The sequence below is a fragment of the Oratosquilla oratoria genome, chromosome 40, assembly GCF_046742065.1.
Source record: "Oratosquilla oratoria isolate Oo_2021 chromosome 40, ASM4674206v1, whole genome shotgun sequence".
NCBI lineage: Eukaryota > Metazoa > Arthropoda > Malacostraca > Stomatopoda > Squillidae > Oratosquilla > Oratosquilla oratoria.
The window spans coordinates 23,776,334-23,801,667 of NC_134816.1; the positions used below are offsets into that span (position 1 = coordinate 23,776,334).

Sequence of the window (25,334 nt, forward strand, 5' to 3'; positions counted from 1 at the left end):
ATGAAATTATAGTGGTAATTAATAATAATAATTATACCATACAGTGACAGGCTGACGACAGTGACAAAAAACATACGGTTTACAGTGACATACAGTAATTGAACTCAGGTTTGCAGTGACATTACCTAAGTTGCAGTGAAGACGAAATTACAGGCGTTTTTCCAGTGACGAAGACGACAAGGACCTTGCTGTGACAACAACAACAAACAAACAACAATAATGTGGGGTGACTCTTTAGGAGGTACGTATATGATTCACCATAGTCTTGGATCACGTGTTGGACTCGTGATCGACAGCCATTACCCTCCCGGATTAGAGCTCAGAGCTCATATATGACCGATCTGTGGGTAATGCTTTGACCTTACACGCACACACACACACACACACACACACACACACACACACACACACACACACACACACACACACACACACACACACACACAACTCCCCGGCCGCGAGTTAGAGTAACGACTCGCAGCGCAGCGGTTTTGAAATTATTTCAGCCCTGGGCGGGATTCGAACCCGGACCGCCGTGGTGGCGGCCCCGAACGCTACCACTACGCCGTCGAGTCGCGCGCGTGCGCGCGTATGTGTGTATACTTAATCCACTTCTGCTTCCTGGTTTGTTTTTCTGTCACCAGCCTTAGACAACGATCCATTCTGGCATGAATATGAGTTCATCACAAAAACTGTCGACATCTGTCTTCATTCTTGTGAGAGCGCGCGCATAGATACGTACATGTAGATTTTGTTTTTGTTCATGTACACATGCGTGTGCGTGTTTAATCACCTTTGAAACATTGGATAATTTAGCTATTTTGTTCTGGCTAAAAAGGATGATTTATTCTTTCTAATTTGGAGAATGTATGCTTTTATCGCATTTCTCAAAAAACGCACTTGGTATATAGAAAATCTAAATATGTAAAATAAACACGTTAATTAATTAATGAATACATAAATATGCAGATAAATAAAATAAATATAAACTTAATAAAGATAAAACAAAATAAGATGAAATAAAAAATAAACATAAATGTTTGTCTTATCGTAAATCAATCTCCGTGATCGAGCATACGAACAGTGGCCTTAGATTGTCGACATTTTGTGTCGTCCAGTTACCCGCGAATGCTGACTCACCGTCGCGTCGACCCGTCCTGTCACGTCCAAGTATCAAACAGCCAACAAAAATCAACGGCTTCGTTATCATTAATCTTTTAATTAATTTTATGTTAACAAAAGCCAGAATATATACTTCTTTCTCTCACCTTCATAGGTATTGTGCTACTCCACTCTTTCTTTACACTATATTTACTAGTGAGATTGTTTAAGAAAAGTGGACGGTTTCATGTTGATCAAATACGACGAAATAACTTACTTTTCTTTGACGTAAAAATTACTTTATTTCTTTGAACTGTGACTTCTGGCTGATTCTTAAGATATATTATTTTTTTCTATTTATCAACCCATAAATTAATGAAATCAAGTAACCACAGCCACAAAAACGGAATAAAGACTCAAGTTATCTAATGAAATTAAATTAAATTTTTGCTCGACATTTTGTCGACATTTTTTTCTCGACATTTGATTTTAAACGTTTGACGACAACCAGAAATATATAACTAAATTATTGTTGTTTGATAGAGGATTTAAGATAATCAGTAGATTTAAATCAAGACGAATTTTTAATGAAAATACAAATCTCTCTTGCATTCATATATAATAGACGCATACAGATACCTGGAAGTATACACTACATATAATAACATTTATCAGACAGATTGTCAGTTAAAAAATATTCATGTTTACCGTGTTTATTCGCGAAAGACAATTGTTTTGCACATTCTTCTTCCTTCTCCTCTTCCTCCTCTTCCTCCCTCCTTCTCCAACACCTCTGGTACACCTAACACACAACACAATTTTTTTTTTCTCAAAAATACCATCAACTAAAAAAAATATATGATGTACCACCATACCAGTAAGTTACCAAGTTACTTGTGAAAGTTACCCATTACACCACTAAGTTACCAAATTACCAGGTTACCGTGTCTTTGACAACCTGTGACAATAAATTAATTGATTGATAGATGGATGGATAGACGTATACCTTTCTTGATCAATTCCTCTCCTTGTTACACATCCATCCATCTCATCTTAGAATCACAATCTATTCTTATTTAATCCTCGATCCTTCTTCAATCCTTCAATTCTCTTTCAATCCTTATTCAAACTATCCACTCTTTTCCTTTTGTACTATCCTCACTATCTCCAAACCATCCACATAATCATCGCCATTTTGTTAGAAAAATGTGATTTTTTTTTTACATTAAAAGTGTGACCTTTATAGAAAGTAGAGTTTGACCTTGTTTTCTAGATAATATTAGGTGTCTTGATAGATAATCTATGAAATCTAGTTTCCGTAAGTATACCTAGAGAAAGGTTTTAAAAGTACAGTACTCCCTTCACTCCCACTCCCTGTGTGGATCTGATCCACCTGACGGATCCACTCCCACTCCCTGTTTGGATCTAATCCACCTGACGGATCCACTCCCTGTTCGGATCTGATCCACTTGACACATCCACTCCCACTCCCTGTGTGGATCTGATCCACCTGACACATCCACTCCCTGTTTGGATTTGATCCACCTGACTCATCCACACCCACTCCCTGTTTGGATCTGATCCACCTGACATCCATCCCACTCCCTGTTCGGATCTGATCCACCTGACTGATCCATTCCCACTCCCTGTTCGGATCTGATCCACCTGACACATCCACTCCCTATTTGGATCTGATCCACCTTGCGGATCCACTCCCACTCCCTCTTTGGGTCTGATCCACCTGACGGATCCACCCTCACTTCCTGTTTGGATCTGATCCACTCCCACTCCCTGTTCGGATCTGATCCACCTGGCGCTCCCTTCACTCCCACTCCTTGTTCGGATCTAATCCACCTGACACATCCACCCCCACTTTCTGTGTGGATCTGATCCACCTGACACATCCACTCCCATTCCCTGTTTGAATCTGATTCACTTGACACATCCACTCCCTGTTTGGATCTGATCCACCTGACACATCCACTCCCACTCCCTGTCTGGATCTGATCCACCTGATGGATCCACCACCACCTCTTGTCTGGATCTGATCCACCTGACATATCCACTCCCACTCACCTGTCTGGATCTGATCCACTCCCACTCCCTGTTCGAATCTGATCCACTTGACACATCCACCCCAACTCCCTGTCTGGATCTGATCCACCTGACACATCCACTCCCACTCCCTGTGTGGATCTGATCCACCTGACGGATCCACTCCCACTCCCTGTTTGGGTCTGATCCACCTGACGGATCCACTCCCTGTTTGGATCTGATCCACCTGACACATCCACTTCCACATAAGGTTACATCCTCCACGTGGATTTGCCCTGTGAGGAGTTCATCGGACGGACCATCCTGTGGGTCATCTTGCTCATAGTCTCCCCCTTCCTGTGTCCTGTGGTCCCGTGGCTATGCTGCCCACTGGACGTAAGTGACCTCAGATTGACCTCTGCATGCTAGTTTATCATCTTGATCTTTCCTGTGCTCAGTCCCATCGGACGTGACCTCAAATAACCTCTGCATGCTAGTTTATGCTCTCGACATTTCCTGTGTCCGGTCCTACTGCACTGTTAGTGACCTGATGAATTAACCTAGAATGACCTCAAATTGACCTCTGGGTGCTAGTGAACCTTCTTGACCTTTCCTGTGTCCAGTCCTACTGCCCTGTCCGTGACCTGATGAATCTAACATTAACCTAGTGACCTCAAATTGACCTCTGCAATTTAGTTTACGTTTACGACCATTCCTGTACCCAGTCCCACTGGACATGACCTAAAATGACCTCAAATTGACCTCTCTATATAAGTTTATCCTCTTGATGTTTCCTGTGCCCAGTCCTACTGAACGCAAGTGACCTAATTTGACCTCAAAATTACCTCTGTATGTTAGTTTATGCTCATGACCTTTCCTGTGCCCAATCCCACTGCCCTGCCCGTGACCTGACAATCAATTTGCGTTGACCTTAGCTCTGCCTATCGACCCAACCTGACCTGACCTGCAGATATCACTGGTAAATTGGCCTGAATACTCTTCACTATGTATATAAATGCTCGCCCTGGTCCACTGCAGGACCCCCAGTCTGTCCACTGGGTGACGAAACAGCCTCTGTGCCTCACTATAATAGCCTTGTCCGGTTTGGTCGTATTGGAATGGTTGTGATTGTGGTGGTTGTGGTTGTTCCGCCCACGTATCGACTTTTCGCCGTCCACGACACGACGCCGTGCTATCAAATCACCATGGGTGTCTATGGACGCCTTCACACGTGGTCGTGACGTGTGAAAGCGTCCATAGACACTCATGGTGATTTGAGATTACGACGTCGTGTCGTGGACGGCGCACGGCAAAAAGTCGATACGTGTGAAACGATCGTTAATCTACTTAATCGGGTTTGTACTTCGCCGCCCATCGCCAGCGTTTCTGTCATTGGTGTGTGTGTACGCGCGCGTGCGTGCGTATATGCGTTTGATTTTTTTTATTTTTTTTTTTTTTTTTTTTTTTTTTTTTTTTTTTTTTTTTTTTTTAGTTTTTAGTTTTTAGCGACTGTCACCCGTCCGGACCCCTTGTTGTTGTTATGCCCTGTTCACACTAGCGGTTTGAACCGCGCGGAAATCGCGGCGGTACCGCATACTCAAAAGAAAAAATGTGCGGTTGTGTGTGAATTCCTCCAATGACTTGCATTGTAATGGAACCGCGGCGGTTGAAACCGCTAGTGTGAACAGTACTTTCTCAGAACCTTGTACAAACATGCATTTTCGCTCCTAAAAAGTATTTGTCCCTTTGGTCTTGATGTTGGGTTACTACTACTACTACTACTTCTACTACTACTACTTCTACCACTACTACTACTACTGTCACTATTACTACTGTCATTACTTCTACTACTACTACGACTACTACTACTGGGCATAAGTAAGGGGGATTATTATTATTATTATTATTGTTATTTATTATTATTATCATCATTATTTTATTGTTATTTTATTATTACTATTATTTTATTATTATTATTGTTTTATTATTATTATTATTTTATTACTATCATTTTAGTAGTAGTAGTAGAATGTCACTCCCACGGGCTATATTTCGTGTAGAGAAATTTTGGAATGGAAGTTGAAGTTGATATAGATGTGGGGCAGACCCACTCCCTTGCTTAGTCTTCTTACTTAATCTTACTGAAGTGTTGATAAGATTGTCAAGGAGTTTGAGATTTTCGTCAATTCAGTCACGGTCCTTCTTCTTTCTTTTTTCTTGAATTGTTTTGGTGATTTCGTACTAGTTGGTTATTGTTAGTAGATTTACTATTATTATTATTACTTTAGCTATTTATTTTTTATTTTCATTTTATTATTTTTGGGTACTACTGTCCTCTGTTTAGCTTTAATTATTGTTTGTTTGTTCTATCTCAACCTCTTTATCTAGTAATTCAATCACCGAAAAAAACGTTACTCGAATTATGCCAAATTTGTCTGAAATGTTCTAGATTGTTAGATTGTGTAAATAGTAAACTAACTTATAAAACCATGCAAAACACATTTTGAATTTGCATCCAGAAAAACAGCTTACATTTCTATAGTCACCCCCTTATCTGCTTACGTCCTCTCTCATTATGGTTTGTTTTGATATGCATTTAAACGTGTACATATATAATGTATAGTCACCCCTTTATCTTCTTACGTCCTCTCTCATTATGGTTTGTTTTGATATGCATCGTGTGCATATATAATGTAAAGTCACTCCTTTTACCTACTTACGTCCTCTCTCATTATGGTTTGTTTTGATATGCATGTGTACATATATATTGTATAGTCACCCCCTTTTCTGCTTATGTCCTATCCCCTTTTTATATGTTTTGTTAAATGCATCTAAATGTCGGTATGTGTACATAAATATAATGTATATGTTACAAGTGTATAAATGTATAAACAATATTATTAAAAAATAGTTACGAATAAAAGTAACTGAATTCGAGGTATTCAACCTCCATTAGTGTCATTTCAGAAATTTAAATAAATTCTATACAAAAATATGTCTGAAGTGATCAAGACAATTCTTTTAATATAATTACTCAAAATAATCTTTCATAATCATTTATTTGCATATTTGTTTCTTTAAAAAAATTGGAGAAACTGATCAACTTGTTCGTTTCCGTTGCAGATTCCAGACGACAACCCATACTCCATCAGCCCGAACATCACCTGCGACAACGCCGGTGCAGCCTACGGAGCCTCAATGTTCTGGACCATGCAAGGAGTGGCCATTATCGGCCTCACGTCGGCACTGGCCAGTCTGGCCAAATGTGCAGTCGAAACCACCTCCAAAATTGCAGCTCCCGAGGTGTGTTAGTTTGTTGGTTTATGTTTGTACTATTTCTAGTAAATAAGAATAATAAATCCCTCACGTAATAAGAGTTTCTGGTTGGGTTCTTTGGATTTCACGCAAAGCGCGCGCGCACGAGCATGGTGACGTGAGCACTATGCGTATTGAAAATTTGTCTTACTTTTCTTCTTCGTTCTTCGTTGGACTAAAAAAAAATCGGAGAGCATTTGGGACGCACGACCTATGTCAACGGTCGTGAAGGTCCTGCATTTAATGTATTTTCATCAATAAATAATTATGCAAGAAGTGCGGGCGCCCTGTCTGAGGCTATTGACTGCGTAATCTGTAAGCAAGCAATACTAGAAAGACCTCAGATTCCCCTACAGTCCAAAGTCACTTTTATAGGGAAATATACCAAAGAAATAGATGAATTCAACCAATGGTTGGAATGTTTAATAAAAGAAAACGTAGGATCATCTTTGGGTCAAGGAAGTGACGTCATGAAATTTCCGTTTTCTTTCTTTTGCCCTTCTCATTGGTTGCTTAAAGTGGTTATTACACTGGGCTATTTTTCCTTCAACATCCTGCCTCCGTTTAAATAACTAGATTATATCTTCGTTCATATAAATCTAGACATCTCTAAGAAAAATTCAACAATATGTCTAGAATTCGTATAGGTTTGCCACCTCTTGGTTTGATATTTGGAGATTTGAAAAACAAAATATTGTTACCGAAGTCGTCTTAACTCTAATTCTCAACGGTTGGCGCACTGTGTGCACTGTTTGAAATCACAAGATAAATAGTGTAACTTTATATATTGTCTCGTCCTCTCTGGTTACTGAAATTTTATAACTTGTACCCAGAAATTCCTGAATTTTGTAATTGCTGTATACGTTTCATAAAAGTCGTTTATTTTTAAAAGCCGACAAATAGTAAATAACATTTATTTTTATGAAGTAGCTGACCCTGTGAAATGGTATAATTTTTAGGAATATATAGCCAGAATAATGATTACTATATCCCTATAATGAAGTTATATATACATTTTAAATAATAAACAAATTGTTGAAAATAGAATTAAGGCGGCAACGGAGAGGCAGAAACAGACTCTACCATATGAATAGTCTCTTCTCATCGATGACATTGCTATGACTTTATCTTTGCTTCGCATACAGACACGACAAACGTATGTTCAAGTAATGCTGCAAAAGTTCTATCAAAAGATAACTGAGATATCATAAATACAACTGCAGTTATCGTATAATTTTAAATTCTCCTTTCCTCTTCTTATCACTACCCGGAGTTGATACTTTAAAAAAAAAATTAGCTTACTTGTTCTTTGTTTTCCTTCCATATTTTTATATCAATTTGGGATTGGTTAAATACAAGATCTTAAAAACTCTCTCATGGTGTAAGCTATAATAATGACATCATCCAAATTGTTCCCATATATTAATGTCGATTCTGAAAACTACCCGAAGTCTGATGTCGTCGTCATATTGGTCAACCGATTTGGTTCTCAGTGTGGCGGTTTTGTCCCAAGTTAGGAGCTATTGAACAACCTAACGCAAATGCACTTTTAACTTTTCTTTTTTCATTTGAAATGATATTCTTTCTATGGAATAGCTAGGTTAGGATTTACTGAACAACATAAGTTTCATGTTACATATCCGTGTTTACGTGCTTCTACTTTTTGGCTTCTTTGTGAACGTTGTTAAGTTATAGGAGTACACCAGTATTAAGCTGGTGGGGCGGCCGCCTAGATTAAATTTACATGATCAACATTTACTTATTAAAAGAGGTGGTTAGATCTGTTGGAACTCACAATATTCTCCACAGATTGCATAACCTCCCAAGAAATTTGGTCTATGATACACTCACGCTCTCCTTCCATTCCAGTATCCAGACTTTTTAGTCTTGGGTGACATTCCCGCCAGTCTGGTTCAAGTCACTGAGGAACCTCCAGAGACTGGAAGCCAGTTCGACCTTCTGGGAACGATAAGGGAGTTGTTGACAATCCATATCAAAGACGATGCCGATCTAGGCTTTCTTTTGGCGAAGAATGGGTCTGGAATCTTGGATGCTGGAAGAGAGGCAGATGAGTCTGACGTCATAACGCCTTTAGAGGGCCAGGCGGAGTTCCAGACCGAAGACAAGAATGACAAAGGGGGGATCGACGTGAAGAAGGTGGAGACGGAAGAGGCGGAAGGGAAGAAGAAAAAGAAGAAGAACAGGCGGAGACGTCAAGCGGAACTCAACATTCCGATTCCAACTTTAGTGGCACATTATACAGGTGAGGGACATGTGATGCATCACTAAATGACGTTTTTGAACAATACAAACATGCATATATATACTTATGTAACAAAAGGCCGTTGACTTCTCATAAGAAGATATGGTCAAGTCGGACACCCATCCCATACCTTTCCTACAGGCATCTGACACCCATTCAGGTGTGGTGGGGGTGGGGGGGGCTTAGACCCCAAAAAATCCAATTAGCCCCCCCCCCCAATTGATTTTTACTCAAAAGTATTATAAATACACTACACCGGAAAACTTACAAAGATAAGCTAAGTTTATGGTGAATTTGTGATACATGGTGTATATTCATAGAATATAAAATTGTAGCTATCATCACAGGCATATCAAATGTTATCAGTGATCATATATTTGTGTGTGTGGGCACAGTACAACATCAGCCCCCCCCCCCCCTGCATGATCATCCTCCAAAATTTAATTCCTGTCTATGGCCCTGATCCCACACCCCCCATTCCCATCTTAGCACCTCATGGATGACGGGGTCACCCCTTTCTCCACTACACAGTTCTAAGGCAATGCAGTGAGGCACATCACCTCCATTGCAGGGATTAAAAGCCAGAACTAGTGAACCCCAATTGCTTCATTACATAGTCACCCTCCTCCCCCAACTTCATCCGCCAGAAAGATACCTTAAAATACTCCGCCTTCCACCCACCACTTCCACATCTGTCCATCCACACTTGTTATCCTTTCTTTTCTGCTCCACTCACCTCCCCACTCTCTTCACATCCTTCCAGAACATATTTCTATTATATTTCTTAGTCAACCACTTACCCACCTCACATCTGTTGTTATGGTCTCCTTCACCTTGTGTTTTGCTTATGAACTCTTGCCTCTATGCCTCTTGTATGCTTCCTCATTTCTTCTTTGTAAACTCGCTTCTCTTCTGCCTTCATCTCTTCATCCCACCATTCATTGCTCTCTCTGCTCCTTCCCATCCCACACAGTCCTTGTGTTCTTTAGCACTTCCACAATCAGGACCAGATTAAGCTTACATTGGGTCCTACTCCAACCACAGTTTTTGGCTCCCTCCCCTTCAGTAAATTATACAAAATCTGAACAATTTTATGTTTTATTGAAAAATCAGAGTGCATTAATTAAACAATATGAAAAATCAGAATGCATTAATTATACAATACATGTAGATTTCTGGGATTCCCATAAATCATAATGTGGGTTGGTGTTCATTATGGGTCGGGTCTATAAGGTTTGTGGGCCTCTAAATGCTTGGGGCCCTACACCATGGCGAACATGATGTATAGGGTAATCCGCCCCTGTCCATATTGAAACATACCCATTCTTGTGAATATGTAGACCTACATGTATTACTTATGATATAGAGAGACCAGCATATAAATAAAGAAGCTATCAATGCCTATAACAAAGGAAGGGAGTGATGAGGATTTCTTTAGTAATGAAGGAATTGATAATTCATAACTTTCCATTTTGAACATTATTATGCCTTGGCCGTCAAAATAATGAAAGAGCTGATAATTTGTAATGTTTCATTTCAAATATTCTTTTTTATGTCTTGATCTTCAAAATAATGAAAGAGTTTATCATTCTTAACATTTCATTTCGAACATTCTTTATGAAGTCTTGATCTCAAAGCAATGAAAGAGTTGATCATATGTAATATTTCATCTCAACCATTCTTTATTATGTTTTGGTCCTCACAACATAACTCAAGAGATCTTATGATAATAATAATAAGTTTATTTGGCAATGAATCAATATACATGAAGTGCAGATAATGAAAAGAACACATAGTTCGAAATAATAATTACAATTGACCCTCAGGACCTGATGACAACATCGATTCTTGTGACCGCGATGAAATCGTCTTCCCTGATGGCGACTGCCATGAACTCCTCACACAGGGACCTTGCGATGAGACAGAGTACGTTCTCATGGATCCTCATACGAAGAAGGTAAGTAAATCTTTTTCTTACAGAGGAGAGAGAGGTTGGAGTTTGAACAGGTCCTCATGAGAGAGGTAATGGCAAGCAGGCTAAATGGCCTCATTTTAATGAAGAAAAAAGGGATCAGGGTTTAGACTCGTCCCCATTAGAGAAGTTAAGGACAATTAAGGTTAATGAACTCATTTTAATGTAGAATTAAAGGGTCAGGATTTGGACAGATCTTCATCAGAGAGGTAAGGACAGCCAGGGTAAAAGACTCTTTATTATACCTCTTTCTATGCAGGAGAAAAGGGGTCAGGATTTGGAAGGGTCTTCAACAGAGAAGTAGGAACAGCCAGGCTAAATAAGTTTTTTTTTTTTTTTTTATGCAGAAGAATGGGGTCTTGGTTTGGGTGGATCCTTATCAGAGGAAGATTGCAAAGGAAGACCATACCAATAGGAGACTTTTTGGTCTATACTAGGTCTATAACCTAGGTTGTTTTGGTCTGTAACAGAGGTAAAGACAGCCAGGAAAAAGAAGTCATCATTAGTTAGTACACAGGGACTTAATTTTCACTTCACAGCTAAATAAGCTCAATTTGATTCCCATTAACCTTGTGAGTCCTTACTGATCCTGTTGACATCATAATTGATTCAATAAAACCATGAGAAAAAATAGACAAAATAATTTTTTTCTATCTCGTGCTCTCAAAAAAAAAAAAAAAAAAGTGAAACACTGGAAATAACACATGAAAAGGAATGAGTGTAGATTTCTCTTTTTTATTTATTAGGAAAAGCAAGTTGATTATTAATAAAAGATAGAAAAGAAAAAATCTAAACAAAATATCTCCATAAACTAGTTAGTCGTCATTTTCTTGAATCCAACACAGAAATCTCATCAGCATCAGACTCCAATTACTCCAGATGTAACCAGCACAGACAGTACAGAGAACCTTAGTTTACACAACCCTGTCCAAACAACAACACAAAATCTCTGTGGGTGATTTATGGCCCAGACAGGTCAGGTGGCAGTGCCTGTGTTGGAATTACAGGGCCTATGCAAAAGACCTGGATGATTGTCCGATTGACATATTAAAGGACATTCTCCCCTTTTCAAGAAGGATTGATATGTCAGAGCATAGCCACCTCACATCCTTCTCTCCTACAACTATCAAAAGTCATTTAATTAAGAAAAATAAATAAAAGAAAAAATAGATTTATCTAATCCAATTTAATCTTTCAGGGTTACTGTGCTCCACGCCTGTGCGGCCCTGACCGTGTCTTTGTCTTTGGAGACCAAAAGTGCCACGATCCCAACGAACCTGGAATTTGCCCACGTAAGTTGACCGCCATCATGCCATTGATGTCACAGAGCTCTACAAACTCAGTTGTACATCTTCATGTCTTTATGAATTGATGTCTTTAAACTTATAAGATTCTTCTCATAGCTATGGCCCCATTTTGTCTTGGTTGTCTATATTGTCTTCTCACTGCACCTTCCTACAGTTATAGTCTCATTTCTTCTTTGATATCAATGTTTTCATACATTTGTGTTCTGTTTCATGGGAGTAGTGTGTGGGAATGAAATGGGTGGGAGTGGATTTATGCCTTTTGACTTTAGCTACCTCCCTTGTAAGGTGGGAAAATCCCTAGGGATATGTGTGTATTTATGTTCCATCTAATCACTGTTCAGTTTAGCCTGGAATAGTCGTACATTGCAGTTGATTAAATCTTGAGTTGAAAGTTTGTGGGTTCGAGGGTTACAGATTGGCTTGACAAAGAGTGGTTTTTATCTTTCAATAATGCCCCTTCTATACTGATATATTTCTGCTAATGATATACTCCAACCCAATAAGTATGTATGATCTTATTTTGGACCCCCAAGAAATCCAATTCCTGAGTACTGTGGGTCTTTTGCAAAAGAAAACTGGGAAAACAGATCAATTGATTGATCCACTTTAACTACAAGGAGTCCTCATTTTACAAGTCTCTACTAACACCATTTTGTGGTTACGATGGAGGTACTGCTGATTTTATTCCATCTTATTTTTTATTATAATTATTATTTTTCCCCAATAATACAAAGAACTAGTTGGCGAGTGTGCTGGAGAAATTAATCAACATGCGATGATAAACCAAGGAAGGAAGTACCATTTCAATTTACTACTTATCATTCTCTCTCTTGTTGTCGTTTTTCTATCTTTCTTTTCTTTATTATGGCTCCCAAGCATAAGGCAGACTCTTATGATGGCAGTGCATTGAAGAAAAGGAAAGCAATCACCATGAAAGATGCTTACTTAGATTGGTTCCGACTTATATCAGAAATCCATTTACGATGTTGAATAGGAAAGCAACTCCGTCATAACTTGAGGACCCCCGTACCATGACATCAACAAAATTATTATGTACTATCTAAGATATACTGTACTCATGATCATCTTCTTTCTTAAATGAATCTTCGTCATCCTTGTGGACTTCAGTGCTGTTTATACTCGTAGTCTGGTACAAACCTATGTTTATCTCATCCTAACTCTTTGACAGCAGAAGTGCTGTCTCCCACGATACCTGATGCTATTACTTTCCCTCCTGCAGCCAACTGAAAGCAAGTTTCCAACCCTGTAACTCGTTTCAAAAGATCCTTTAGTCCTTCAAATCATTCCACTGTACTTTATCCTGAGCAGGTAAGTACTCTATCATGAAAACTCCTCCCCTTCCACCTAGCTCCAATTCTGTAATTCCTGGCTCATCTGTGATGACCTATACATTTGAATTCTGACATTGTTCCACAAGAAGCTAGGATAAAAGAGAAACAAATAGGTGATGGAGGGGAGTGGGGGTGGGTGGAGGTGGGTGCATGCTTTGGGTGGCTACCTCGCTTATAAGGAGGAAAAAGCCTTTGGTGTATAGACAGACAGACATTGCTCCTGGTTCATATTAAACCGGTTCCATTGTGAAAACCTCTTCTTTTAGTGAACCTTCACTAACATCTTACAATCTGTTCCTTGTTTACCAACTCTCAGTGAATTGGTCTATTTTCTACTTGAACCCTTTGTCCTATAATCTATGTTCTTCCAAGGAAAGGGTCACATCAGCAATGGCACTGTTAGGATTTTTTTTTTTTTTTCTTTCTTTTTACAATTTGGACATGGGCTGTCAGCATTATTAACAGCAGGTTGAGCACATAAACACAACACCGGGACAAAAGTATCACATATATACAACTAACTTAATGCTAGCAATAGCTTCATCCTTTGTTCATATGTGGCACCAGCCAAGGAACCTCTAAAACCCATAGAAGATCAAGATAAAGTGCAATAACCTCTTTTTCTCTCTCTAGCTGGCCGACGCCTCTTCTCTACTAGTTTTGGAACTCCAGTCTGTGGCTGCCCTGATGGGACCTACGAAGCCGATGATGACCTGGACGATGATGTCTGCGAGAATGTCTTAGCAACCGGCAGCACGTGCAATAAGGGCCAAGTCAGTGTTTTATGATAATAGGCGTTATTAGGCTCCTGCCTATGTTCATGCATGTATTTACCTAGTTGTATTATACAGGAAGGGGAGCTATGCTTGTAGTGACCCATCTTTGCATCTCTCAGCATCTAGTTTGTTCTTAGATTCTTGTATGTGTGTGTGTGTGTGTGCATGACTGGAAGCATATTTGTGTCTACAGGCATGCATATGCTTCTGTATATGCATGTACATGTAATCATGTGATTACACACCCACATCAGCAGCATGTAAATTTATATCAAAGTGCCAATCCTAACAAATACCATCTTCTTATCATCCATGACCTTGTATTCTTCCATGGTGCTATTCTTACTTGGGCTTTCTCTCTGCCTTTGTTCCAAAATACTTTCTAACATCCCATTTATTTCATCCCCTCTCTCCCTTCCTTACTTCCCTTAATAACCGAGTGCTCTCTTTAATGGACAAAACCATTTTCAAGTTCCTCTTAACCTTCTTTGCCTATTCTTTGACCCTTTGGAGTCCATTTGGGACTACAGACTGTTATGGCAAATCTCAAATTATCTAACTCAAAGGAACCTATGGGCTTCAAATAGTTAATGTATATTATGACAAATAATTCTTTGGCTGTATTTACACCCACAACACTGTTTGTTTTTAACTGGCTAGTCTAAATTTGTTATTCTATGTAGGTAAAGATCTTTGCCCTTAGCATTTTCTTTAAGTGTCACAAAACCAATTACCCTAGCACAAGTCACATAACCTCAGGAGAGTTCTTCATTGCTCCAGCGTTTGTTCATTTCCCAGTGCCATGCTTACTTGTAACCTTCCCCTTCCTTAGGTTCTTTGGTTCAAGGACTTCTCCTTGCCTCCTGAATGTGTGCCAGACCCTTGTGGTGGACAGAACCTTCGCAGAGGTCCAAAGGATCTTCCCTACGTACCTGCCCTCAAGGATGGACGTTGTTACCAGATCGGACAGGTGAGTGAGCCAACCATGGCAGTCTGAGGTAATTAACAGTATGTATTGTAAAATAAATTGACGCAGCCCGAAGGGATTTCTCCCCGTCTTCTCCTTTTCTGCATGAGGGGACGGAGAGGGCGGGGGTCGCCAAAGTAATGAAGCGGCCTTGCTGTGGATGTGGTGTGTCTTGTAACACTACTTCTGACCCAGGGCAGTGGGCAAGATGTAGGGATGACCCATCATCCAGGAGATGCCAAGATAAGAGGGAGGGAAGAGAGTAGACGGGAGTGGAGTATGTAGGGTATGGAATGGGTGGGAGTGGTTTCTATGACTTGTCTTTTAGCTACCTCCTGTGTAAGGGGGAAAAAAAGCCCTTTGGTATATGTATGTATGTACACATTGTAAATATAGATGTGGCTATTCAAGTAAATGAAAGCATTTTGGCATTAGCCAGAGCAAAATTTGCAAAGGGAGACGACACTAGTCATCAATGTAGTTGACTGGAAAATCCTGATTCTGTCATCATCTAATGGACCAGAGGCATTCTATATTCTTCTATAATTGGATAATTACAAAGGATTTCAAAGGAGGAGCATACCAACAGGAGACCTTTTGGTCCATAACTAGGTCGGATGTGGAAGAAAATTATACATACTTACAAGGGAGGTAGCCAAAAAGGAAAAGGCATAAAATCATTCCCACCCATTCCATCCCTGAATACACTCCACATCCCTGCACCCTCCCTCTTATCTTATAATAATATAAATAATAATAAATAGAATAAATGCATAGGTATAGTTAATAAACAAAAAGGTAAATAGTAAATAATAATAAATTGACAGATAACTAATAATAAATAAAACTCAAGCAAATAATAAAACAAACAAATAAACAAATAATAGAAAATAAATGGCAGTCATTACAGCATCTTGCTTAGGTGTTTATCCAAACGAATCTTAAAGCTTCCAACTGAACTACATTGCACTGCCTCTGCAGGAAGTTTGTTCCAGTATGGGAGCATGTTTCACAAATTTTCATTCTTTTTTATGTTAGATGAGGGCATTCAATTGAGAGCCCATCTTTGAACAAATGAAATTAAAACTATCTTAATAAACCCTGTTCAGGAGAATAGTAATACAGTGAGTCCTCATTATACGGTACATATGCGTTCCTGAAAACCTTACCGCAAATTGAAATTACCGTATACCGAACCCAAGTTTCGACTTATGGCAGACGTACCTTCTCCCTGCTCTTTCTTCTTCAAAATATCTAATTTTACCTCCAAAACACGAGCGGATACAGTATCTTTGAATTTTTCTTGCCATAAATAGAATCGAGGGTAGTAATTACCAAATACTAACTGTGAATTTACCGGATAAAGAATTACTGTATAAGGAGGACTCACTGTATAGTTTTTGAATAATGTTCGAACTCATGCTACATGTTTTTGTCCTGTAGTTGAAGGAAGTACCATTCTTTTTTGGCTTTTACTCTCTCTATTCTCTAAACTTTTTTTTGTTGATATGTGACCTTAGCAAACGGTGATTCTTGAGCTTCCTGCACACAACTCCTGACTCTTTCTTTTATTTGCAGCAAGCAGGAGTGTGCTCACCTGACAGCTGGTATTCCATGGACATGACCAAGCTTCGGGGAGTATGCGTTTCCCTCGATGATGCGGGTTATCTCGTCCTTGAGCCGAAGATGCTCGAGATCCTGATCGAAACTTATGGCCCCCTTCTCCCCTCGGAAAGAACCAGTCCGATCTCTGGCTCTACTCCTTCCAGCAGTCGCCCATCCAAAGAAAAGACGAAGACAATATCGACCACCAGTGATATATCATCACCGACCATCTTCATTATTGGCGCCCCAGTAATGCCCATCAAAGAGACGGATAGAGAAGAGCCCATGGTCATTGGACAGTCAGCAGTTCCTGTCTTCAAGGTCTCGCACAAGACTCCTCCAGAGAACAAAGTGGGGAAGAGCCTTGGAAAATCCATGATGAGTCTCCTGCCTACACACGCCACCGCTTTCTCGCCACCTATCATCATGGTCAATGGCTCCACATCACACTTTTTCCACTTCTTCAGCGGGTATGTATTCCAACCCAGGAGCTCTGGGTGTCATTCCACTTGCTGTTAGTCACATCAGTTTTGAGCCTGATGAACTGTGGCCATTGAGAAAGTATATGTCCACTTCTCCCTCTCCTATTCTGCCAGGATTGATGATGATGACAATGACATCACGAACATTGTTATAGTATTAACAGAGTAAATTTTCTTCATTACCACAAGTATCCCCATTAGAATAGCAATGACAATCATCACTAAGATAAAAGGAGCTTCACATTCGAAATTGGTCAACATTTGCCGTGACGATTTTCATGTTTTCATTACCTTCATCCCACAGGGAGTGATCTATACCATTTTAACAATTACAAATCAAAGTAAACATACTTAAGTAAAATTTCATATTGGTAATCACTATATTCTTTTTATCACTAATGTTATCCCTTTCCAAAGGTAGACCCCACAACATGATACTTTTACAACCATTGCAAGTTTTGTTATCAATGCCACTATAAGACTCAGAACTTGGTATCTATTTATCAGGCCAATCCATTTCCCCAGGTCTCTCTTTAGAGAACCAATGCTTCTAGGTAGCCAGTAGTAGCCACCAGATTTGTGTACAACCCACTCAAAGATGTATTGTTATTTGGGTAAGGTTAGAGTACTGTATGTTGAGAGGTTTGGTGTCTTCTGTGTGGTGGTTGCCTCTGAGGAATTTTGTTTATGTAGCCAGGTCTGTTGCGAGTTATATTGTATTAAAGCTGGATGGTTGCTTGAATGCAATCATGCTAGTGTTGTGTGGTTCTTGTTTGTCAAGAGCACTATGACAGTAGATGCGGGGATGGCCCGTCATCCAGGAGGAGCAGGGAGGGAGGGGTGATGGATGGGAGTGGAGTATGTGGTAATGAAATGGGTGGGAGTGGATGTATGCCTTTGATTTTGGCTACCTCCCTTGTAAAGAGGAAAAAGCCATTGGTAGATGTATGTATGTATGTATGTATGTTCTACAACTTTAAGTATCAAGCATCAAGAATTTCTGTGTAGGATTTATGTCTAGGGGAGTTTGGTGTTTAGTCTTAGTGCTTCTTTTATAATCAGAGTGTGGATGTGCTTTTGCATGGTTGTGTTGCATGGTGCAGGTTGTAGGTTGTTGCAGATATTTAAGTAGTATGCTGACATTCTTATATAGCCTTCACTTTTCCTTCAAATTCCATGTCAGTCTTTCTGGGAAAATTGTCCGAGGGGAGATTGTGAATGATTTACTGTGTTTGTGGTTGAAGTGGATGAGTACATTGTTATTTTTGGGGAGGTTGTTTGTTGTGTTGGAGAGGTTGTCTAGTGGGGTGTTTACTGGAGTTTAATATGTTTAGATTGGGGAGTTGTACGTACTTGCATTTTGTTTCTTCTTTGGTCAGTTGTTTGTTTGCAGCAGTGTTGCCACTGTGATCTATGCCAGTTCCCACAAACGAGTGAGATTTTTACCACAAAATTCACACAAGGAAATCTGGATTTCCACATTTTTCACAACAAAAAGAAGGAATTATTATATATACAAATAAGTTCATTACAACATATAATTTGCCCACAAAACATCCCATGAGAGCAAATTTCTCACAGAAATTTGTGGAAAACTCCCACAAAATGGCATTGGTGGTTTGCAGCTACATAAGGTGGTGTCCATTCATGTCATCTATCCATATCTGTATTGTCAGTATAGTGAGAGGTTGGAGCTCTGAGGGGCTGATGTAGAGGGTGGTATGTAAATGGTTGTGATGTATATAATTTACTTTGTGTTTGGATTGTGATTATTTCTGCTGTGGTGAATGTTAGTGATTGTTTAGTTTGTTTTGTTGGAGAAAAGTATGCTGTCATGTTTAGTTTGTTTTGTCGGAGAAAAGTATGCTGTCGTGTAGTAGTGTGAATCTACCTTTGTGGTGAAATTTGTCTTCCTTGATTGTGGTGTATTCAACAGCTCAAAACAAAGTACCAAGCCTTTATAAATAAATCCATTAATATCATTATGTGAGAAGGAGTCTTTGTAGAACAGTCACAGTATCTAAGAAAATGTTAGACTTCAACGTACATTTTCTTTTTCCCCAGGCTTTCACACTTTGGGCAGTCCAACGACGATAAAGACTCAAGAAGCAAAAGGTCTCCCTTGCACCGAGTGAAGAGGGCTCCCTTGCCCTACGCCACCCCTGGAAATGTCATCGAGGCTGGTCTTTCCTCCTGCAGGGCAGGAGCAGCACGAGACCACAACGCCAAATGCAGAAGCATGTAAGTCTTCCAGTCAGCTGGTCTGACTTTGTGGGTGTTTCAGTTCCCTATAACTAACAAGACTCCTCCATTTCTCAGAGAAATCTGATATATTCTAGATACCATCCTATTTTCTTTAGCCAAGGGATATTTCCTCAAAGTCTATGAACTTGCAATGTCACTAATGAGGTAAGTTTCTATTGAATTATATAGTATTTTTTTGCATAATCCACTTCTGCTAAGATAATGCCGTCCCTCAAGAAATTGATACCCCTTTTGGAGGTTGAAATCTCACTTGGGAGTGCATAGCTATTCTGAAATATTTTACCAAACTTTACTGATTGCCTCTACACCATTTAATTAGATGCCTGTAGCCAGGGAGCTGTTAATGAAGAGATATTATATTATGTGGGTCTGTTTCTGTTTCACTAGCTCTTAGGAGGAGGAAGAATTAGTCACTGGATGTCAGTTCTCTATATGTTGAAATATATATATATATATATATACTGTATATATATATATATAGTTTATTGACAAAAATGGACCTTGTACCCAGTCTGGAAACAGAGATTGCACCTTAAAATTGAGGTAAGAGGTGTGGACGGCATTTGAAGATGAGCAGCAGGTTATTCTTAAAACTAGTTTTGCAGGATCACATCATGCCGGCCCATTGTGGGTCCTATCATGAAGTACAAAACATTGGAAAAAACAGAAACATAGGCATTGCCAAAAACTATGAAAACCTGTCTAACTGTTCCAAGTTTCTGGAAGGACGATGATACCAGTGAAAGAAAGATTTTTCAAACACCAGTGAAAGAACAACTTTCAAACATCAAAAAAAGAAAGACCAAGAAAGTGACTTACTAAGCTTTTGCAGACCTGAGCCACCTAAGAGAAGTATACCATGAACAGGAAATTGGGAACAAGAGATACTAATATAATCATACCTTCAGCCAAATTTGGGTTCAACTTTCTATTCCATTTCTAGTGTCATTCAGACAGCGGAAGAAAATCTACCAACAAAGACACACAAATGGATTGATATGATAGGGTCTAGAAGGGATATTGTGCAGCAGAATAGCATTATCAATATACCAAAACTGTTACCTCAAACAGATCCCTTGTGTATCTGAGGTAGTAAGGGATCCAAAACACTTCCCTGTGGTACACCACAAGGAACTTTAGACAGCCTTCTGTAACTACCACCTATACAAACAAGATGAGAATGTTTCCTTAAAAATCTTACTTATAACAGAAAGCATCTGACATCAGTAACATGAAGGTTTGGCAAAATTACATCATGGTCAACACAAATGCAATAAAAATAACCAAACTTAACAGTCTAGCTGGAGCTTGTGGCAGATGGTCAGAAGTATTTAGATTTCTGTTGAAGACATGCATGATTATGCATAAGATCTTTTTCGTATTTTCATGAAATTTTAGTTCTTCTAGGTTGAAATACAATCCTCGTGCAAACTGAAGCTCAGAAATGTAAACTTCTTTTCACAGCATCCTTCCCAGCCGCTTCCCCCATGATCGCCCCAAGCGTACAGTGCCAGCTATCAAGCCCTCTCCCTCTTGTGTAAGTATCTCAACATCATCACCCTCAACACCTCTTCCCGAAGGAAGAACCATTCAACCTCCAACTATAAGTCTTCTCCAGAACTAGAGTTTCCTTCCTCTCCAGCATTTACCATTTTCATCTTTTGCTCTTACCAATCTGCATAAGTCTACATAAGTATCATCCTGTAGTGATGTAAATCGTGTCCTCAAGCCTAGACAATGTCCTGGCTAGTGATTACACAATCTACGTCACTGCTGTCTTTTCTCAAAGGCATATATCCAACCTTAACTGAATCCCATACTATGAAGGTTCAATTGCTTACTTCTCTGCTTTGTAAGTATGCTTCACTTTTCTTTTAATGTTTTAATCCCATGATTTCTTAGCTCAATAGTTGCATCCATGCTACCTTTGCCCTGCAAATGTGTCTCTCTGAATTCCTTTAATCTTACTTTTTGTTCAAAATTGTTCATTCGTCAACTCTCCCCACCTTTCCTTCTCATGCTTAAAAAAAGAAAATAAAGAAAAAAAGAACAATTGTAATAACAATTGCACAAATAATTAATCACATAATTTAGTTATGCGTATTTATCAAATCTAAATTTCCTTTTTGACTTGAATGTTCTTCACCAACAAATGTGTGGACTCACACCATGGGGAAACTTAAATATTTCCTGTGCTTGTTTACTCCAACAACCGTTTTGTTTTGATTCTGCAGGGTGGCTACTGGGGTGCTTCCCGTCAGTGCAAGTCCAGCGGCAGTTCAGTCTCAAACGCCATCACCTCGCTCGGTCTGGGCTAAAAGGCTACGATCTCTCCCTGGGGCTTCTTTTAGCCCACCGCATAGATATAGTATTTACCCCTTACCATGTATAGTTACCCATATAATTCTTCACTGTACATTCCTTAGGGGTCTTTGTAATACAATACCCTATGTGTTTTTAGATGTAGAATCTGCCCCACCGTCATTCTACACTTATTTTGTATTCTGCGCATCTCTCCGGTCTGTGTCCTACGATGTTAGAGTCCACACGAACAAATCACAATTGGGGCACACATGATCTTTGGTCAGAACCCTGGTGTGCTCTTCTGGGCCATTTCAGCAGTTATCAGTCATTCTTTAGATAATCTGAGGTGTCTGGCACACGCTGATATTTATGTTCGGTGTTCGGTGGTATGAATTTGATATTTTTTATTGGAATGATGAGAAGAGTTGAAATGGTCATCTATTAAACAGTTCTTAACTTGAATTAAAGTATACAGCCTTTCAGTGAGAAAATAACTATACTTTCTCCAATTCCTCCACATCCCCAGGCACATAATTACTCTACCCTTCCGTTTTGTTGTTGTTTTTTTTGGGTTTGCCTTGTTCCTCACTCTACCTTTTTCTCCATAATTCCCATTCTATATTCATTCCTAGCCTCACTCTTGTACCAAGCCAGCTACCCAGTTATACTGCCCTCAGAAGCTGTTCTATTTGACATATTACTTTCAGCTTGGCTACCTCCCTTGTAAGGGGGAAAAAGCCCTTGGTATATGTATGTACTTTCGGTTTAGCTTACTCCAGCACTTTACAAATTTATAAAAGATTAGTGACCTTTTCATTTAATAAGAGACCCAATTATTTAGTTAGAAAATGTCCCTTTTCATCTTTGCTTATATCCTTTTAGATCATATATCAGCTTTATTTTGGCATAGTTTTCAGAATAGATCTAATAATGCTTCTAGCTGGATATGTTGTAAGGTTCTAGACACCTGATGTGGTCTTCTGTAGTTCATTCTATTGTGCTTCATTAACATGTTTTGAATAATTATATAATATACTTTTACATTACATTCCCCACCTTTATAATTCCCTTTACCTTTCAAGAGTATCAGTTAATTTTTTGTCACTGACCTACAAATCTTATCCCAGTAACTTGAGTAAAGATGAATAAAATAAATTAATAAATAAATATATCCTTAACCTTCACATCCATATCAAGGTTCTTTCTGACCAATCATTTATTTAATTACAAAACTGTTTGATTTTGAGTCCCCTCCCATTTATTTTATCTCTTGAAAAGTAAATCTCGGAATGTGTGATGTCGCTTTGGTTTGTAAATTGTTCCATTCCTTCGTACCACATTATCTTGTCACATTTACCCTCGCTTCATCAATTTGTTTAGTCAAATCACGTAATTTCGCCCCCATTGTTCCATTTTAACACTTGGCATATAGTACATTTTATTATTACACCACCTGACCTCTCCCTCTCATATTTTATTTGATTTCTACAAATCCAGTTAAGCGGGAAACATCACACAACCATAAAATTATTGAGGATGGTGAATGAAATTGTTTTGCAAGTCCCAATTACTCCAGCTATTTCCTGTAATATCTATAATTCCTTGTATGTAACTTTAGTAGCATGCTTATCTTTACTTCTTACTTAGACTCAAATTAAACTCGTTTGATCTTTCTACTTACTAGTTTATCTTTACATTTTTTTAAAGGACCTCCAATTCAACTCAACTACTCACTTTTGTAATGCTGGACTGATATAGACATTTAGAGAGATGCGTTGAGTACAGAAGGGTGTAGTTATGACCTGTATCCAGATAATGGTTTCTCCAACCACCTAAACTAAGATGTATATAACATGTACATATCTGGCAAGAAACACACGTGGTTGTAGGGACCAGGGCGTTCATGGCATTACCCTTTTCTCCGCAAGATTACAAGATGATTAAGGAGCTGGTGAATATGTAGAAAGTTAAATAAAGAAATATGTCATCATTATTTTAATAAATCAATGCATAAAAATAAGTTATTGGATGCCTATGCGAAATACTGTATTTACTTGCTTATAAGACAAATGCGTATATAAGAAGCACCCCTATTTTCAAATGACATGTTTTGAAAAAAGGTGTTTTAATATGTTTGTATAATTTTTGAAAAATACTAAAAATACATTTTCGGGGAGCAGTATCTGAACAATGAGTAGATTCACAAGAGCATTATATGTTACGTTTTTATGTCCTGATGCATATGGCAACTGGCGTCTCCATCTTTCAAGCACATTTCTCACTCATATTGTACGGATGTGTTAATCTTAGCACAACTATTAAAATATCTTATATTAGAAATGTTAAAATATATGTTGTAGAAAGATGGAGGTAGATCAGAGCGTTGTCGACCTAAATTATGACATTTTGCATTTCATTAGTTTCGATAGTTTTACATAATTTGTTCCTTTTATTCAGTATTTTGTATTGCTGTATTGGTAATATCTTTAGTAACATAAACTGAATTTTCATGTTTCCAAGCAGTAAGTGCAACTTATAGGCCTGCAAATACAGTAGCATAATAACGAAAAATACATTTGTTTTATAAATATTTGTTGTATGTATATAAATACATGTACACTTACATGTATGTGTGGGTGAATGAGTGTGTCTTATACATGTATTTTTGTGTACCTATATAAATTAGCATATTTCTTTGCAACTTTTATATTCCATGTACTAATTCCTTAAAAGTAGCATAAGTGGTGGAAAATATGGCATAAGAAATATTCTTAGAAAAAAAAAGACACGCTAAAGACATTATTGCCTCTAGGACTGAAAACAGGAAGTGACGTCGTAAGAGGCAGACGAAACATCAAATTGCTGTAGAACGACTGAGGTGTTGATACAGTGGCATTAAGCATAAGTATCTTGCACAGGTTTGGATCCTTTGTCAATTAATAAAGATACTGTAATTAAGTAATATGTAGTTTGATTAACTAACGTTCCTTATTACATATAGATGCATAGATACTTAACTTAGAATAGCTTAGCCCAAACTCAACCTAAGCTTGACAACCTTGAACCTAGTTATACCTAGCATATCTCAACCTAACCTTAGCTCATAATCTTACAAAACCAAACCTAACCTAATCCAGTCTAACCTACCTCAACCTAGGCTCATAACCTAACCTACCTCAGCCTAATTTAACATAACCTCTCAAACTAACATAACCTAGCCTAACCTTTCCAAACCCAACCTCATAACTTTGTCCAACATAACCAAACTTAACCTAATCTACCTATCTCAACCTAACCTCATAACCTAGTCTTGCCTACTGTAACCTATTTAAGTCTAGTCTAACTGAACATAATATATTTGGACTTAACCTAAATTAACCTAATCTAACAACCTAAACTCATAACTTAATTTAACCTAACAACCTAAGATCATAATTTAACCTAACCTATCCCAACCTGACTTAACCTAACATCTCGATGTAACCTAACTCAACCTAACCTAATTTAGCCAACCCTAACCTAACCTAACCTAACCAAAATCGAAGCACACAAAGCACACAAAGCCCAATTTTGGTCCTAGCTGAGCGTCTA

The 25,334-nt window shown here is 38.7% G+C and overlaps 1 protein-coding gene across 1 annotated transcript; it reads left to right on the plus strand.

Moving 5' to 3' along the window:
* Window positions 1-219: 219 nt before the first annotated feature.
* LOC143020507 (uncharacterized) lies at window positions 220-24,705 on the plus strand. The gene is made up of 12 exons (XM_076176936.1): window positions 220-241; window positions 3,407-3,531; window positions 6,259-6,438; window positions 8,320-8,713; window positions 10,540-10,670; window positions 11,884-11,977; window positions 13,978-14,117; window positions 14,953-15,090; window positions 16,666-17,162; window positions 19,239-19,415; window positions 20,904-20,976; window positions 21,674-24,705. Exons 1-12 carry the CDS (start codon window positions 220-222, stop codon window positions 21,755-21,757), a joined length of 2,055 nt encoding a protein of 684 aa, XP_076033051.1. The 3' UTR covers window positions 21,758-24,705.
* Window positions 24,706-25,334: the final 629 nt, after the last annotated feature.